The 17,603-nt window shown below is 37.9% G+C and overlaps 1 protein-coding gene across 2 annotated transcripts in view; it reads left to right on the plus strand.

Annotated features, from left to right (window-relative positions):
* The window catches only part of ITSN2 (intersectin 2), a 104,927-nt gene that overhangs the window by 25,128 nt on the left and 62,196 nt on the right, over nt 1–17,603 (plus strand). For both annotated transcript variants that reach the window (XM_014546677.1, XM_014546678.1), the window contains 11 exons: nt 2,683–2,775; nt 3,701–3,764; nt 6,691–6,854; nt 8,213–8,419; nt 8,558–8,654; nt 9,965–10,104; nt 11,565–11,628; nt 12,667–12,804; nt 13,244–13,329; nt 14,035–14,297; nt 15,084–15,233. In XM_014546677.1, coding sequence (XP_014402163.1) covers nt 2,683–2,775; nt 3,701–3,764; nt 6,691–6,854; nt 8,213–8,419; nt 8,558–8,654; nt 9,965–10,104; nt 11,565–11,628; nt 12,667–12,804; nt 13,244–13,329; nt 14,035–14,297; nt 15,084–15,233 — 1,466 coding nt within the window. The remainder of the gene's footprint in view (nt 1–2,682; nt 2,776–3,700; nt 3,765–6,690; nt 6,855–8,212; nt 8,420–8,557; nt 8,655–9,964; nt 10,105–11,564; nt 11,629–12,666; nt 12,805–13,243; nt 13,330–14,034; nt 14,298–15,083; nt 15,234–17,603) is intronic.

Consider the following 17,603-nt stretch of genomic DNA (forward strand, 5'->3'; position numbering starts at 1 on the left):
GAGTTGGATCCCTCTTCAGTAACAACCCTAACTTTCTCAAACATGGTTGTCCTGTTCCTAATTCCTATAGGCTATCAAATCACTGTATTCTACATAACAGCTTTTAAAAACACTTAAAGTGGCTGCCATGTCTTTTTTAATCTTTGATTCCTCTGGCTTAATATTTTAGTTTTTTAACTGCCTTACAGAAAAACTAGAGGCCAGTGCATGAATTGGTGCACGGATGGGGTCCTGCTTGGCCTGCCCCTATTGGGGCGATGGGCCCAGCTGGCCAGAGGAAGGGGCCATGGGCGGTCCTGCCCCCTGGCCGAACTCCCAGTTGAACTTCCGGTTGAACTCCTGGTCGAGGGGGCAATTTTCATATTAGCCTTTTATTATACAGGATATTTCTAGGCCCTTCATTTTCTTGACCACATTTTTTCCTGTAGCTGCATCATTGTTCCTGTTGTTGTGTTCACTCATAACAACACTAAGTCTTGTTTCAAATTAGTGGTTTAAATTCATATTTTCTTTTTTCCTGGATCCCATTTAAATTATCAAAGAAAACATTTTGTTTTTAATCTGAGGTAGCTTTAGGACATAGGAAAGGCAGTGTATCAGAAACTTTGAAGAGTTTCCAGAAATTATGTAGCCGATTAGATTGGATTCAATACAGGCATAGGTACAATTCCATTAAATGATACAAAGTGTAAAGGCATAGGAGATTTGCATCCCGTAAGTAAATGGACTAATGTTTTCAGCAAAGCTCTAGACTAAAGGGGGCTGGAGTTCAGAGTAGACCATGGGACTGATGGCAAATCAAAGGATTTCCATATTCCACCAATGGAGTTGGAACATTTTCTACAGAATCCAATCTCAGACTTTAAGGATACAATCAGTGCTCTAAGTAAAGTGGAGGATTGTAAAATGTATAAAATGATGTTACAGAAATCAGTTAAGATTCTAATGAATACCAAACAACAAGTGAAGACTAGCATGTCAGCCTGGAATAACTGGGGGCCACAGACCCAAGGGGAGTTGATACTTACTCTCAAGCTGTTTCCTGTGGGCATCAACCAAAAAGACTGGGACTGTGCAAGAGACCAGAATGAACCACCACCTAATATTGCAGGCAACTGTAGGGGGACAGGCACAAAATACCATGCAAATTTCTGCATCCTTTTCTTCTACTCAGCAAAGTCTTTTTTTAAAAATATATTTTATTGATTTTTTTACAGAGAGGGAGAGGGATAGAGAGTTAGAAACATCGATGAGAGAGAAACATTGATCAGCTGCCTCCTGCACACCCCCTACTGGGGATGTGCCCGCAACCAAGGTACCCGCCCTTGGCCGGAATGTAACCCGGGACCCTTCAGTCCGCAGGCCGACGCTGTATCCACTGAGCCAGACCAGTTAGGGCTCAGCAAAGTCTTAAGCTACTGTGGTCACTGGGGAAGGTGTTAGCGAAGATCCATCCCAAGGGCACAGGCAGAGACACATTGCTGGGATAAGGGTAGAAGAAAAAGCTCTGTCACTGAGGCGGGGAGGGAACCTTCTTGGGCCTAAGATTCTGTACTGATACCAAGTAGAGTTAATGTTCCTACTGCTGTTGGGGGAGAAGCAGGAAAGTCCTTCCCAAGACCAAGGAGGAGGAGACACGAGGAATTTGGATGCCACGGGATGGAGGGGCCGGAACTTAGAAATCCACACCCCTGGGGTCCAGGTACACAGGGCCTGCCTAGGACTGAGTGTGGATCAGGATCAAATGGTAGTCAGAGCTGTCTGGTGGGGTGGCAGGCTCAGCAGTCAGTTAAATTTAAGGTGCCTCCAGTAGTTTAGGAGAACCACACCAGAGCATTTACCTTTGGGAAGAAGGCTCCAGGGCCAGTCTGGAAGTTAAAGGTTATTAATGCCGCTTCTACCCTCACCTCTCCGTGTCCAAGGTGTTTCCTCCTCAGATGCCTGGGTGTTACTCTCTACCACCACAAAATCTAGGTGTTCCATTTGGCTGTAACTTCACTGTGATCCAGAAGGGTTAGGTGAAAGAAGGTCAAGGATATTTTCGTACACCTAAACAGAATTAACTTTGAATCCTCTAAATCCCATTTTAGCTGAGCTGCCTGGAGCTGGAGGATGTACCAGCCAGGCCTTCCTGCAGTTTCTGTTAGAAAGAGAGATGCATCATGTCCAATAATGGTCAGGCTAGAATCCTGAATTTTCACCCTAGATCTCTATGTTCCCTTGGGCCAGTCTGTCTATGTTCTTGACTATATCATTTCTGTTGGACAAGCAAGGCTTTTGGGTTCTTCTCACTTTGTTAGTTGTGGAATTCAAGTTGACCCATTCCAAGGATGCTTCACAGTTTAACATGGAAAATACTGGAAGTTGTTTTCTAGAGTAAGAGTTCCTTGAGGATGGGAACAACATTTTATTCATCTTTTTATTTCCAGTATTTATCTTGTTGCCTGTTTCCAGTGAGTGGTATACAGTAATAGTTCAATAGATGTTAACTGGATGAATGAGTGAAAAGCCTTGGGGCTGTGCTATGTATGTTTGTGATAGAGCTTTACTCTTTGTGTCACTTGGGTATTAAGTACTGTCATTAAATAGGCATTTGTGATTCATATTTACATTTTAGAATTGTGTATTTTAAGCATTCTCAGATATACAGTATAATTTCTTTGTCTTCCATTTATGTTTTAGGAGGGCCAAACATGTGGGCTATTACCTCTGAAGAACGGACTAAGCATGACAAGCAGTTTGACAACCTCAAGCCCGCAGGAGGTTACATAACAGGTTTGTGTTTATATTTTATTTGTGACTTATGCTCCTTTTCATGTCATATCTTAGAAATAGTTTTGATTGCTGTTAAGTTTGTATTAAATGGTAAAATTTATACCAAGATGAAATATTGCCATTTGCAACAGCATGGGTGGATCTCGAGAGTTCCATACTACGTGAAACAAGTCAGATAGAAAAGGACAAGAACCATGTGATATCACTTACCAGTACCTGTGAGATATAAAACAAAAGCAACAAACTTTATTACTAATGACACAGCTGTTAGCATGAGCATTAGCATGTTTCTGTCAACCTCCCTTGTACCCTGAGTCACACAGAGACCATGCAGAGATCCCAGAAGGATGCTACACATGCAGAGATTGTGTTGTAGGAGAGGAACAGAGGTGGAGGAACCCACCATGTTTTAGCAAGTGGTAAGCTAGTTTATTCTTTGTCCCAGAGGGAAACATTACCTCGTCCTTCAAGATAGCTCACTGTAAACCCAATTCTGAGAAATGACCCAGGTAGAGAGCAGTTAGGATCTCCCATTGTTAGCATACACAGCTGTATATATAGGATTGTGAGAAGATCCATGGAGAGCTATTTAGAACTCTTCTAAGGAATAGTGTTTTAAACTATACATTTTATTAAATAGAAATATATCTAATAAGACTTCAATTATTGTGAAAAAACTGAGATGAATAATGTAATCTTTTATCACTGATTAATCATATAACTAGTGACTTTTTTTAGAACATCTAAGTCTTATTAAAGTAATATAAATAATTTTATATATGTATTTCTGTTTAATTTTTTAGTGATTGGAATTAAAATTATAATAAACCAATAACATTATTGTTGCCCATTATTATTATTCAGAGGCATTGGAATAATTCCTTCCACTAATATGCTGCTTGATTTTTGTTTTTATTGCCTTCAGGTGATCAAGCACGTACATTTTTCTTGCAATCAGGCTTGCCGGCTCCTGTTTTAGCTGAAATATGGTAAAATAATTTTGTTGTAGATGATCTTAAATTTCCAATTGTCTGGTTTTATTTTGTTTTTAATACAGTTTAACATAAAATTATTTTTACTTGTAATCTGTTATTAAGTAAGAGTATTTCTTCAGCTTGTTAGAAATATATTTGATTGAGTAAATGATTGAAAATCAATTGGGGTTTTATTCTATAGGACAAATTTCTAATTTCCTTAGAATTTCTAAGGAAAGAAAATGTATACATTTTCATTGAAAAACATTTCTTTATAATTTGACAGAATCTCAAAATTTTCTTTCTGTTATTTTGTAGTTTCATTTATTTCATCATCTACAAACCCAAAATTATTCCTCTTTTCTTCTGTTCCTACCTTAAAGAAATTATGCTTTATGATATCTATAATAACATTTGTTTGTTTGTTTGTTTGTTTTTTAATTAAATCTTTATTGTTCAGGTTACATTTGTTCCTCTTTTTTTCCCCCCCATAACTCCCCTCCTCCCAGTTCCCGCCCCACCCTCCGCCCTCCCTCCCCACCCACTGTCCTCATCCATAGGTGCACGATTTTTGTCCAGTTTCTTCCCGCATCTCCCATTCCCCTTTCCCCCCCAAGAATAGTCAGTCCAATCCCTTTCTATGTCCCTGATTCATTATAATCACCAGTTCATTCTGTAAATCAGATTATTTATTCACTTGATTCTTAGATTCACTTGTTGATAGATGCATGTTTGTTGTTCACCATTTGTATCTTTCCCTTTTTCTTCTTCCTCCTCTTAAAGGATACCTTTCAGCATTTCGTATAATACTGGTTTAGTGGTGATGAACTCCTTTAGCTTTTCCTTATCTGTGAAGCTCTTTATCTGCCCTTCAATTCTGAATGATAGCTTTGCTGGATAAAGTATTCTTGGTTGTAGGTTCTTGGTATTCAGCACTTTGAATATTTCTTGCCATTCCCTTCTGGCCTGCAAAGTTTCTGTTGAGAAATCAGCTGACAGTCGTATGGGTATTCCCTTGTAGGTAATTGCGACTCTTTCTCTTGCTGCTTTTAAGATTCTCTCTTTGTCTTTTGCTCTTGGCATTTTAATTATGATGTGTCTTGGGGTGGTCCTCTTTGGATTCCTTTTGTTTGGGGTTCTCTGCGCTTCTTGGACCTGTAAGTCCATTTCTTTCACCAGGTGGGGGAAGTTTTCTGCCATTATTTCTTCAAATAGGTTTTCAATATCTTGCTGTCTCTCATCTTCTGGCACCCCTATTATTCTGATGTTTGTACGCTTGAAGCTGTCCCAGAGGCTCCTTACACTATCTTCATATTTTCGGATTCTTTTTTCATTTTGCTTTTCCGGTTGGGTGTTTTTTGCTTCTTCGCATTTCAAATCTTTGACTTGATTCTTGCGCTCCTCTGGTCTGCTATTGGGTGTCTGTATAATATTCTTTATTTCAGTCCGTGTATGCTTAATTTCTAGTTGGTTCTTTATCATAGCATCGAGGGTCTCATTAGTTTTCGTGACTCTCTCCTCAAGTTTATTGACAGCTTCTAGCACATTTTTGCAAGCCCTCAAAATTGCGATTTTTAGCTCTATATCCTCCATTTCTGTCATGTTTTTTTGTCTCCGCATTTTTTATGCTTTCTAGGTGCACCCCCTAGTGGTCTTTGGGCGCAGTCTTGTTCTAGTTGAGCCTTGATTGTTGTAGTTAATACTAGAGGGATTTGACCACCAGGCCGACTGGCTGTGTGAATCAGCTGTGTCTGCCGCGGAAAACTTCTGTCCTCTGGGGAGGTGCTAATCTAGCCTTTGCCTGAGGCGATCCGGCAAATGGCTCTGCGCAGGGCTTGGGCGGGTCGGGTCGCAAGGGATCAACAGGGCGGGCGGAGGGAGCGGTTATGGCTGCCCTCAGTCTCGTTCCCAGAGGCTCTGCTTCTCAGAACCCCAGGAACCGCTGCAAACCTCGGAGAGAAAGCTGCCTTCCAACTGATGCCAGACAATCCCGCTTCTCCCGTTTGAGTCCGAGTCCCCAGCGATTCGCCCGTATCTGGAGCTCAGAGTCTGAGACTCCCCCCTGACCGAAAACGACAACCGCGCTCTCAGCCACCAGCCCGCTTTGCGCGCGCACCTCCGCACCTGAGTATTTTCCACACTGCGCCTCCTCTGAGCCTCGGTGTGCTGTTATTTTTCCTTCTAGTTGAAGAGTCTCTCCTCAGCCAGCCTTCCTGTGGTTCTGGATGATGTCCGTTCCGTCTTTTAGTTGTATTTTTGACGTGGTTGTTTGCGGCAGCAGTCTGCGGTGTTTACCTATGCCGCCATCTTGGTCTCTCATCCTCTCATTTGTTTTTTAATGTACTTAAAGTAAATACCAATTTCTACTCCATTTTTCTCTCCACTTGCAATATTCCCAGCTTGGCCAAGTACCAGGCATATATATTCGAACAAATGAATAAGTTTAGAAGGATTATCCTTTTCTAAAAAAATTCTAACCCAAAGATATGTTTTTATTGCTTTTTAGAGAAAAGGAAGGGGGAGAGAGAAAGAGAGAAACATTGATTGATTGCCTCCTATATGCACAGGGGAATGAACCCACAACCTAGGTTTGTGCCCTGACCGGATATCAAATCCGCAGCTTTTTGGTGTACTGTATGATGCTCCACCCAACTAAGCCACCCAGCTAGGACAGAAGGATTATACTCTTGAATAATTTTTTTCCATTTGCATGATGGAATTAATTTCAAAAGTCTCTAGATTCTATATAGACTAACAGTATTTTATTATATACTATTTCTGGTCAGTATTTCTTAATGTATACCTTTCCACTTTTTGAGATACACATGCACATACTTAATTGATGATTGATGTGTGAATGCTACATCATTGTTTTTATTTTATCATCCTCAAAAGTAATGTTAACGCTATGTACAATCTACCCACCTCATTGTCCTTTTAGGGCTTTATCAGACCTGAACAAAGACGGGAAGATGGATCAGCAAGAGTTCTCCATAGCCATGAAACTCATCAAACTAAAGCTACAAGGCCAGCAGTTGCCTGTGGTTCTCCCTCCTATTATGAAACAACCTCCTATGTTCTCTCCATTAATTTCTGCCCGTTTTGGTATGTATTTATTAATTTAATTAGCTGCATTTGATAGTTAAACTCGATTCCTAGGCATAATATTTGGTGATCAAAAAAGGATTTGTTGGTATAAAATGACAATCCCCAGACTCCAAATTAATTTCATGTCTGAGATAAGAAATATTAAATTCGCTGTCATACAGATGATTTGATTTTGGGTGGTGGGCACACAGTGCAATATACAGCTCTTGTAACATAGAAATCCATACCTGAAGCCTATATGATCCTATTAACCAATGTCACCTCAATAAATTTGATTTTTAAAATGATAATAATAAAATAAAAATTGCTGTCATAGCTAGGGTGTCCATGTATCCCAGTTTTCATAGGACAGTCCTTATTTATGTCTGTTGTCCTGGCTTCCATCCGGTTAGTGTGCCCTTTCATAATTCCAAGTTGGATGATAAATTATAATATCCCCCTCGCTATAGCTGATCCTAAATACTATTCTTAATAAGTTTCCTCTATATTTTGTATGAGTAACAGAAAAAATGTGAACAGTTTTAAACTCACTTGAAATAGTTTAATTTGGGAGGGGCGTAATTTAAAATTATACACAAGTAGAAATTTCTTTAATTTAAAGGTTAGCCAGCTAATTTTAGGGCTAAAAGTTGAAGACTTTGTGCTAATTAATTTACATATTCATCAGAGATAACCAGTTTTCCATTCATTTTCATTAGCCAATTTGTTATTAATTATATGTGAGAAGCGCTCATTGAAATGGAATATTCAACTAGATAGCTCTGTGTACCTGAAACATGTGCCTCTACGCCAAATGTTAGATCTTAAAATGCTAGCTAGCTTCTTTCACTATTGTAGTGAACTCTAGAGATAAATACCAAAGCATTGTGTGACTATATTTATATAATGTACTTAGTATTCTTCAGTTAGTAAATGAATAAGAGTTGTCACTTTGTTCCTTTGGGTGGGGGCAGTTTGGCTGTGTGTGTGTGTGTGTGTGTGTGTGTGTGTGTGTGTGTGTGTAATTCAATAGCACTGTATTATTCTCACATTGGATCAGGTGAAACAGCCTCTCTTTGAGGATACTAATATTTAATTGGAAAAGGCTGCTTAATTTGGTCATGATACTGGAAGAGAATTTTTAACTCCTTGGTAGGCATTTTCTTAGTTCACACAGGTCAGACTATTGATATTAAAAGCAGTAGTTTACCTTCCTCACTGCTGGGGTAAAGCTGCTTTTGTGTATTTTTAAGATTAGTTTGCCCATAGTGTTCCTGTGAATATGGGGTCTGCTCATTGCACTATAAACTTGTTTTCTGGCATGTGTTTTATAATTGATTTACTAGCACTAGAAAATATGTTCTTTTTGCCTTTAGGAATGGGAAGCATGCCCAATCTGTCCATTCCTCAGCCATTGCCTCCAGTCGCTCCTATAGCAACAGCTTTGTCCCCTGCAACTTCAGGGACCACCCTTCCTCCCTTAATGATGCCTGCTCCCTTGGTGCCTTCCGTTAGCACTTCATCCTTACCAAATGGAACTCCCAGTCTCATTCAGCCTTTATCCATTCCTTATTCTTCTGCAAGTAAGTACTTTATGTCTAATAAATCAGTAGTTCATATGAAGAAACTGTTCATGTTCCAATAGAGGCAAATTTCTTTCATAATTTGTAATATTGTTTAGTGTGAACCTTTTTCATCTTTTTCTTTTCTTTTCTTTTTAGCATTGCCTCATACGTCATCTTATAGTATGATGATGGGAGGATTTGGTGGTGCTAGTATACAGAAAGCCCAGTCTCTGATTGATTTAGGATCTAGTAGGTATGAATACTTAAGCTTCCAACTTTTTTATGTTTTAATAAGGAGTATTTAACAAATGACTATTTTTTAAATCTCTGAACTTATCCAGGTTTTACTTTATAATGGCCAAATGTAAACAATTAAGGTAAATTTACTTATTTATAACTCACATAAAATAATTGTTTTTATTTTTAGAATTATAAATGCCTGTGGTATTTTACCTTTGAAAAAATGTTCCATGTAAACAAAAAATATTTTGCTATGTTTTTAATCAGTCAAATTTTTTGCCCAGAGCTACATATTTTTCCTTTAAAAAAAAGTATTTTGTAAAAAAATCTTATGACCATTGTGCATTCTTAATTTCTTTCTTGAGCAAATTCTTCTGCTTGAGTATTCTTTAATTTCAGAAAACATTAATGTTCATTTCTCACCCCTTCTATAAATCACAATAATACCCTTTTTTTTACAAATTAAAAAGTTTTTCAGTTACGCAGACATTCAGTATTATATTAGCTTCCAGGGGTATAGCATAGTAGCCAGACATTTATACAACTTATGAAGTGATCCTCCCCAAAAAATCCAACACCTCCCTGACACCATGCATAGTTATTACAATATTATTGACTGTATCCCTATGCTATACTTTACATTCTTGTGACCATTTCCAAACTGCCAATTTTACTTCTTAATCCCTTCACCTTTTTCACCCAGCCCCCCACCTGGCAACCATTGATTTGTTCTCTGTATCTATAAGTTTCTTTCTTTTTTATTTGTTCCTTTATTTTGTTTTTTAAATTCCACATATAAGTGAAATTATATGGTATTTGTCTTTGACTAATACCATCTAGGTCCATCCATGTTGTCACAAATTGTAAGATTTCACTCTTTTTTATGGCCTAGTAATATTCCATTGTATATATTGACCACATTTTCTTTACCCAGTTGTCTCACAATAATGCTCTTTAAAGCAGTGACCCAGAAGAATCTTTGTATCCTAGCTTACTCACTGAATGAATAACCTTTTTTTTCTTAACATCACTGAACCATATAAAAGCTGGGACAGTAATACCTTTTAAGTTTGTCAGGAGGATTAGAAGTAATATTTGTAAAGGCCCCAGCACATTATGGGGCCTGGTACATTGTAGGTTCTTGATATATGGTATTTGCTTTCCTAAGAATAAAGATAATTGTTTGAATTTTTTTCAGTATCAAATACAAAAGCAATTACTGTTGTATTATAGAAGATATGATTCTTACTGTCTGCCTTATAAGGTTGAACTAAATATATTTTATTTAGTAACATAACATTTTTTAAATAAATTTTGTTCTAGCTCAACTTCCTCAACTGCTTCACTCTCAGGGAACTCGCCCAAGATTGGGACCACAGAGTGGGCAGTTCCTCAGCCTTCAAGATTAAAATATCGGCAAAAATTTAATAGTCTTGACAAAAGCATGAGTGGATACCTCTCAGGTAAGTGGCATACAATGCTTAAGAATGTGAGTTAAAGTTTTTTTAAATGGACTTCTATTGAAGAACTTTGAATTTGTACTTTATAGCTCATCTAAAATTTTAACATCAAAAAAATTTGGCAGGCATTGGATATATGCAAATAATGTAAGTTGTATAAAAATTCAAAAATGGATATAACCTGATGGTTTTCTTCAAAGTTCTTACAATGAAGTTGAGCACACAGATGTACATGCAAAAAAAAGACTTCACCCTTGAGAAGATCAAACCTCATCCTCCAGAGTAGGGAGTGAATGGAGGGAGCGTGTGGAACTTAGCCTCAGTTCCCTGCGAATCCCTGTCCTCATGGGTCTTTCTCTACTTGCCCTTTCTAAAGGCACATGAGCATTGCTTATCCTTTAATGCTCAAAGGTAGCCATAAAACCTGGCCTTAGACCCCCATTGAATATTGAGTGCATGCTAGAACAAACATCCAAACTTTACTAGTTGAAAATAATGAAGGGAATATAAACAGAGGGTAATAGGCAAATAGACTTCCCACCTTCTGACTTTCCCCTCTCTTCACTCATCAATGAAGTACAATGTAGGCCAAGCAAAATAAGTGTTTAAAAGTAATAGAGCTTTAAAGTGCTAGGGAACATAGAATGGGATATATTAATACTGATGCGATCAGATAAAACAGCTATAGGAAGGTTTATATTGGGAATGTACATTTGGGAATCACTAGCCTCTAGGTCAGCCGTGGGCAAACTACAGCCCGCGGGCCAGATCCGGCCCGTTTGAAATGAATAAAACTAAAAAAAAAAAAAAGACCGTACCCTTTTATGTAATGATGTTTACTTTGAATTTATATTAGTTCACACAAACACTCCATCCATGCTTTTGTTCCGGCCCTCCGGTCCAGTTTAAGAACCCATTGTGGCCCTCGAGTCAAAAAGTTTGCCCACCCCTGGGCTAGGTGCTATTTACAGTCATAGAAATGGATGTGAATACACAGAAAAAAATGTCCAGGACAGATCTTTGGGGAGTATCAACATTTACAAGTCATTTAGAAGAGGAAGAGTAGAGACAAAGGAATGATCAGCGGGGAGAGATCTGAAAAGGCTAAGGAAGCAGTGCTTCTGGTTGCATTGGTGTGCCAGGAGGCTCTAGACTAGAAGTTGGCCTCTAAATACTTTCTGTACTGGTGGCTCAGTCCTGCATGCCAGTCACTTGTGTATGGTTATCTTCTGAGCATTTGGCTCCACTAATTCTGATTTTAAATTCTTTGGGGACAGGGAATGTGTTGTTTTGATTACTACTGAATGCTCAGTGCCTGGCACATGGTAAAAATTTTTATGTTAAAAGTTCCCAGGATAGCAACAGTGTTATTTTACAGGTACAGCTATTTAGGTTTGTGTGACTTTAAAGAGGCTAAAGAACTTTCTTTTATTTTATTTTTTATGTTTTTCCCACTCAATCAGGTTTTCAAGCTAGAAATGCCCTTCTTCAGTCAAATCTTTCTCAAACTCAGCTAGCTACTATTTGGTGAGTTTGCCCATTAATTGTGATTTTTAACTATACATCCTCTATTATAAGATAATGTTTCTATAAAAGTTTGTGACTCAAAAGATGTTCCATAAAAGTAGCTGCTTGAAAGTTAACACAACCTTGACAGCAAATAAAATTGTGCAAAATGTTATTCATGAGAACTTTGCATTTAATTATTTTATAAGTAAAACTAGTTTGCTTTATATAATGCCTTTTATGGAGAATTAGAAAATATCTCATTTTTAATGTAGAATTAAATGTGATTTGAGTCCTGGCCAGTGTTGCTAAGTGGTTAGAGTGTCAGCCTGCACATCATAGGGTCACAGTTCATTTTCCTGTCAAGGGCACGAATCTGGGTTGCAGGTTCACTCCCCACCCCCAGTGGGGGCACATGCAGGAGGCAACTAATCAATGTGTCTCTCTCATATCGATGTCTCTCTCTCTCTCTCTCTCTCTCTCTTTCACTCTCTCTGAAGAGCAATGGAAAAAAATTTCCTCAGGTGTGGATTAACAAAAAAAAAAGTGATTTGCTAGGTGAATTAACCATGAAAAAAGGCAGTCCACATTTTCAGAAGGAATAGTTTTCTTTCTATTTAAAAGGTTTTTTTTCCTCTCTTTAGTGTTTTGAAATTAAGGGTAAAAATTAACTCACTTTTCTGTATCTCTACATTTTACTAAAATATGTTATGGTAACTATTTTACTATAATTCTTTTTTTAAAAGATTTTAAAATTGATTTTTAGAGCGAGAGGAAGAGAGAGGGAGAGAGGGAAATATTGATGTGAGAGCATCAATCAGCCACCTCCTGCTCCATGTCCCCTATAGGGGATCAAGCCCACAACCCGGGCATGTGCTCTGACTGGGAATCGAACTGCCAACCTTTCCATGCATGGAACAACGCCCAACCAATTGAACCACTCTGGCCAGCACTGTCATTATTATTGTTTTAAAAATAAAAAAATTGAATTATTTTGAAAATATTTTATTCCAAACTGAGACTTTATTTCTCACTTGTGAGTTTTCACATTTTCTTTAGGAGTCTGGCTGACATTGATGGGGATGGACAACTAAAAGCTGAAGAGTTTATCCTTGCGATGCACCTCACTGACATGGCCAAAGCTGGACAGCCTTTGCCTCTGACTTTACCTCCTGAGCTGGTCCCTCCGTCTTTTAGGTGAGTGCCCTTCACCCCTCAGGTGAAGAGGAGTGGTTTTGGTCACTTGGTAGACATGAGTACTACTTTGGGATTTCTACTAGTTTAGTGGAGAGTTAAACATTTACACTGACATTTGATTTTGGAATTTAATGAATTACTGAGAAGGTATAGATATTAGAAGTAGTTGTGTTTTCATTGTTATCGATAAGAAAACTGATGACTAAAGAGAATAAATTTACCCAAAAAAACAATTGGCTGAGCCATGATTTGATCAGATCTCTCTGGCCTGACAATCCATATACTGCTGTTCATTATAACTACGGACCATACTGTGTTTTAAATATCTTTAACATAATGTTCTAAATATTAATTTGCTCTGATCATAGGTAATCTATATAATCTAGTCTAAAAATTCCCCGACTGCATGACGCTAAATTTATTTGTTTGCTTTTCTTAGAGGAGGAAAGCAAATTGATTCAATTAATGGAACTCTGCCTTCATATCAGAAAATACAAGAAGAGGAACCTCAGAAAAAATTACCAGGTAACATTGAGTCTACGTTGTATATTTATAGTGAGTTCTCTTAAATTTTACCATGAAATGTAAATGAATATTCAGAATTTTTATATTTTAAATATTTTATATGCTATACAAGAAACTATTTGATAAATGGGGTGGATTTTGACATCAATGAAATTAAGATTGTCAAAATTAAGAGAGTATGTATGTAGGAGGAAGAGACAATGTGTGTATTTGGCAAGAATGTGTGTATTAGCATCCTACTTAAAGTGTTTCTCCCACTTCAGGAGAAATCATTAGAGCAAATTTTGCAGTGAAATCTTGAATTTTTAAAAATAGTTTAAGTATTAGTTGAAAAAGTACATATGTAGATATTTTAAAATATTAATAAGTTAATGGCACATGTCAAATAAAATAAATATATAGCCATCCAACTTTGGTTGTCCTTAAAGAAATGTTGAGAAAAAAGTTGAAAAGTATTTTTATTGGCAGAAATAGTTAAAATTATTTCTCTCTTGGGTGGATTCAAACTTAGAAATCTTTTTTTCTAAAAATGAATATTCTTAGAGCAGAAATAGTTTACTATTTACATTTGGGTTAAAATTATCCTTAGGAGAAGTATCCAAAGAGTAATAGCCAAATGGTCACAAGGCATGTGTATGTTGAAACTGAATTGCAGGTTCAGCAGGCTCTTCATGTGTGAGGATGCTTATAATGTACCTTATTTAGTTACTTTTGAGGACAAGCGGAAAGCCAACTATGAGCGAGGGAACATGGAACTGGAGAAGCGACGCCAAGCCCTGATGGAGCAGCAACAGAGGGAGGCAGAGCGTAAAGCCCAGAAAGAAAAGGAAGAGTGGGAACGAAAACAGAGAGAATTGCAAGAACAAGAATGGAAGAAACAACTTGAATTAGAAAAACGCTTGGAGAAGCAGAGGGAATTGGAGAGACAACGAGAGGAAGAAAGGAGAAAAGAGATAGAAAGACGAGAGGTTATTTTTAGGTTATTTTATTTCCTAAGAAAATAATTTCATTTAATAAGTGACTATATTTCCTTCAGTTAAAAAAATGGTTGGTTTTATTGTGGCTTATCCTCATTCATACTTACTTTGTACACATCTGAATCTTGCCTGTGAGGGGTGTTCAGGGCCAATAAGTGGTAAGAGAAAGCATATCTTCAGGTGACATCCCAAAGGAGAACCGATTGCAGAGAAGAGTGAGGAGCTAAGGTTAGTGAGCCAGGGGAAGAAGTCAGTTTGATCGGGTCATCAAATGAACACAAGCTTAGGATCCAGAGTTAAGAGGCCAAGGAATTGGAGAAGCAGAAAGACGAGAGTGGGGAGACAGAGGTCTAGTGAGGAATCAAGAGGCTGGGCTTGCGCAGGTCCTTGGGATAAACAGTGTTGTGTGGGGTTCCTAGGAGGACAGGCTGTGTTTTAAAGGGCTGGGGATGGAGCACCGTAAATTATAAATAATATGAATAGAAGTTGTTTTCTTCCCTGGTACCAGAAAAGGGTGCAGTTATTCCTAGTAACATATTTTTTACGAAATCATCCTTTTGTTTATTAAAAGAAAAGTAACTTCCCTGTGAGTCAATCCATAAATCTGATGGATGAAGTCTTTTTTGTGGAAGTTCTTTAATTTAGGCCCATTGATAAAATTAGGTCTGCCCAGTTACCCATAGGCACTCAATTCCTGCCTCACTTTTGTCATCTCATCAGTGTTTGAATGATGCAAAATTGCTTATGGAGAAATTAACTTTAATTCATTATTCTCAGGCAGCAAAACAGGAACTTGAAAGACAACGTCGTTTAGAGTGGGAGAGAATTCGCAGACAGGAGCTCCTCAATCAAAGGAACAGAGAGCAGGAAGAAATTGTGAGGTTAAACTCTAAAAAGAAGAGTCTTCATCTCGAGTTGGAAGCACTGGTATGGCTAAAGTTTAAATGAAAATTATCTGAATGATGCTCGAGTTACCTGTTGAGTAATGTCATTGTTTTAAAAATCCATCTCATGACTACATCATGTTTTAATGCAATTAAACAGTTATATTTTCCTATGTGCTTTTTAACTGGACAGTATAGTTTACTGAAAAGGGGTAACTGGCTCGAAGTGCTGAGAATTATGTGTGGTCTCAGTTTAAATGCTGGCAAACCGTGTACTCGGGCAAGACATTTCCCTTCTCTGTGCCTTACTTTGCCCATCTCTAAAGTAAAAGGAAGTGGTGCTGGCTCAGTCATTTTCTGTTTTCACGCTGGTCTGTGGAAGGTGGCCTGCAAAGGGATAGCCAGGCGGTGGGAGTGGGGAGCCATGGAGCCAGGGCAGTGCTCGCCCTTCCCAGTTCTTCCCACCTTCACAGTAGGGAAGCTCCACATTTGTCTGTCTTACTTTTAGTGGCATTTTATCTAAGATTTGCTTGGAAAAATGATTCTACTGCTAAAAATAAAAAATGATTAGAAACTGCTGACGTCAGTGATCTATTACAATTCCTTTTAGTTCTGTAAGACTATAGTTATTAGCTAATATTAGCCATTATACTTACTATATTTTACACATCAGATGTCAGAGGGTCAGGTTATTAAAAGACTTTGAAATGCAGAGTGAAAAACTATAAAGGGTCTGGGTAAGGCGTACTATTCTACTAGACCAGGGGTGGGCAAACTTTTTGACTCGAGGGCCACAATGGGTTCTTAAACTGGACCGGAGGGCCGGAACAAAAGCATGGATGGAGTGTTTGTGTGAACTAATACAAATTCAAAGTAAACATCATTACATAAAAGGGTACGGTCTTTTTTTTTTTTTTTAGTTTTATTCATTTCAAACGGGCCGGATCCAGCCCGCGGGCTGTAGTTTGCCCACGGCTGTACTAGACCCTAGAATCACAGAAGTCTGATCTAATGGTGTAGTAAGGTTTTGCAAAAATGCATTGTAGCCATGTGGTAGAGCCAAATTTAGATCTTAATTTATTTATTTGGTGGGTGACTTGAAGTAGATTTTTTAAATTATCACAATGTTTTTAGTTATAAAGGTACTCTATTAAGCCTTCAAATGGGTAGGAAAGCATACCACAATAATTTTTTTAAATTTTTTTCTTTATTGATTAAGGTATTACATATGTGTCCTTATCCCCCCATTGAATACCACAATTATTAATCATGCCACAGTACTACAAACAGGCCTAAAAAACTTTAATTTCTCTATGTAGCTAATTGGATATCTGTCTAAACCATCATCTTGACTATATATTTTTCCTTTAAAATATAATGGGAGACTACCCTAAGATTGATGATTTTTTCCTCAAGAACTGGGTAACACACCGAGCAGTAGTGTAGATTATTGTGTAGAGTCTGAAAAGATCCAGAACCTATGCTTACACGTGCTGAAGATAACAAAAGCTCTAGGATGAACACAGCATGTATCCCCTTTTGTGTATACTTCTCAAATAGGAAATTTTGATTATTCATGATCTTTTTCCACATCCTACTGTATTAGTTTGCTAAGGCTGCCATAACAAAATACCACAAACCAGTGGCTTAAACAACAAATGTATTTTCTCACTGTTCTGGAGGCTATAGGTCTAAAATGAAGGTATTAGCAGGTTTGGTTTCCTTTGAGGCCTCTCTACTTGCAGATAACCGCCTTCTTACTGAGTCCGCAGATGGTCTTTCCTCTGCTTCTGCATTTCTGGTATCTCTTTTGTGTCCAAATTTTCTCTTCTTATAAGGACACCAATCAGATGGTCTTAGCCCACTCATATGACCTCACTTACCCCTTAATTGGCTCGTTAAAGTTCCTTTCTCCAAATACAGTCACATTCTGAGGTCCTGGGGGTTAGGCTATAACATGAATTGGGGTGGACACAGTTCAGCCCATAACACCTCAACCCTCTTCTTAGCTTCCATTGGAAATCTCTGCTCTCTACTTCTTTTCTGCTTCTCAGAAAGAACAGGGAGAGGAATATTGTTATAGGAAGAGAATAAATTAAATTGTAGCCAGAAAGGCCCTCCTGGACATTGTCTGATTAGAGGACATTAGATGGCAGCAATGAGGTTAGAAATAAGCTCAAAGAAGGTGATGCTAATGCTGCATGCAAAATTTATTCCTTGTTATTCTTTAAGCTTGTCTCTATTTTAATGTTATAAATTAGTGCTTCAATGCTGAACTCAGAAGAAACTTAGTGTGTTATATTTGTACTTTCTCATCCTAATATATGGGCTCTTGCACTCTGAAAATGGTGCATTTCCTGCTAACAGTTCTCTTGAGTCAAAAGATAGAACTCAAATACATACTCCACTTGGT

Source organism: Myotis brandtii, unplaced genomic scaffold, assembly GCF_000412655.1.
Source record: "Myotis brandtii unplaced genomic scaffold, ASM41265v1 scaffold454, whole genome shotgun sequence".
In the NCBI taxonomy this organism is placed as follows: Eukaryota; Metazoa; Chordata; class Mammalia; order Chiroptera; family Vespertilionidae; genus Myotis; species Myotis brandtii.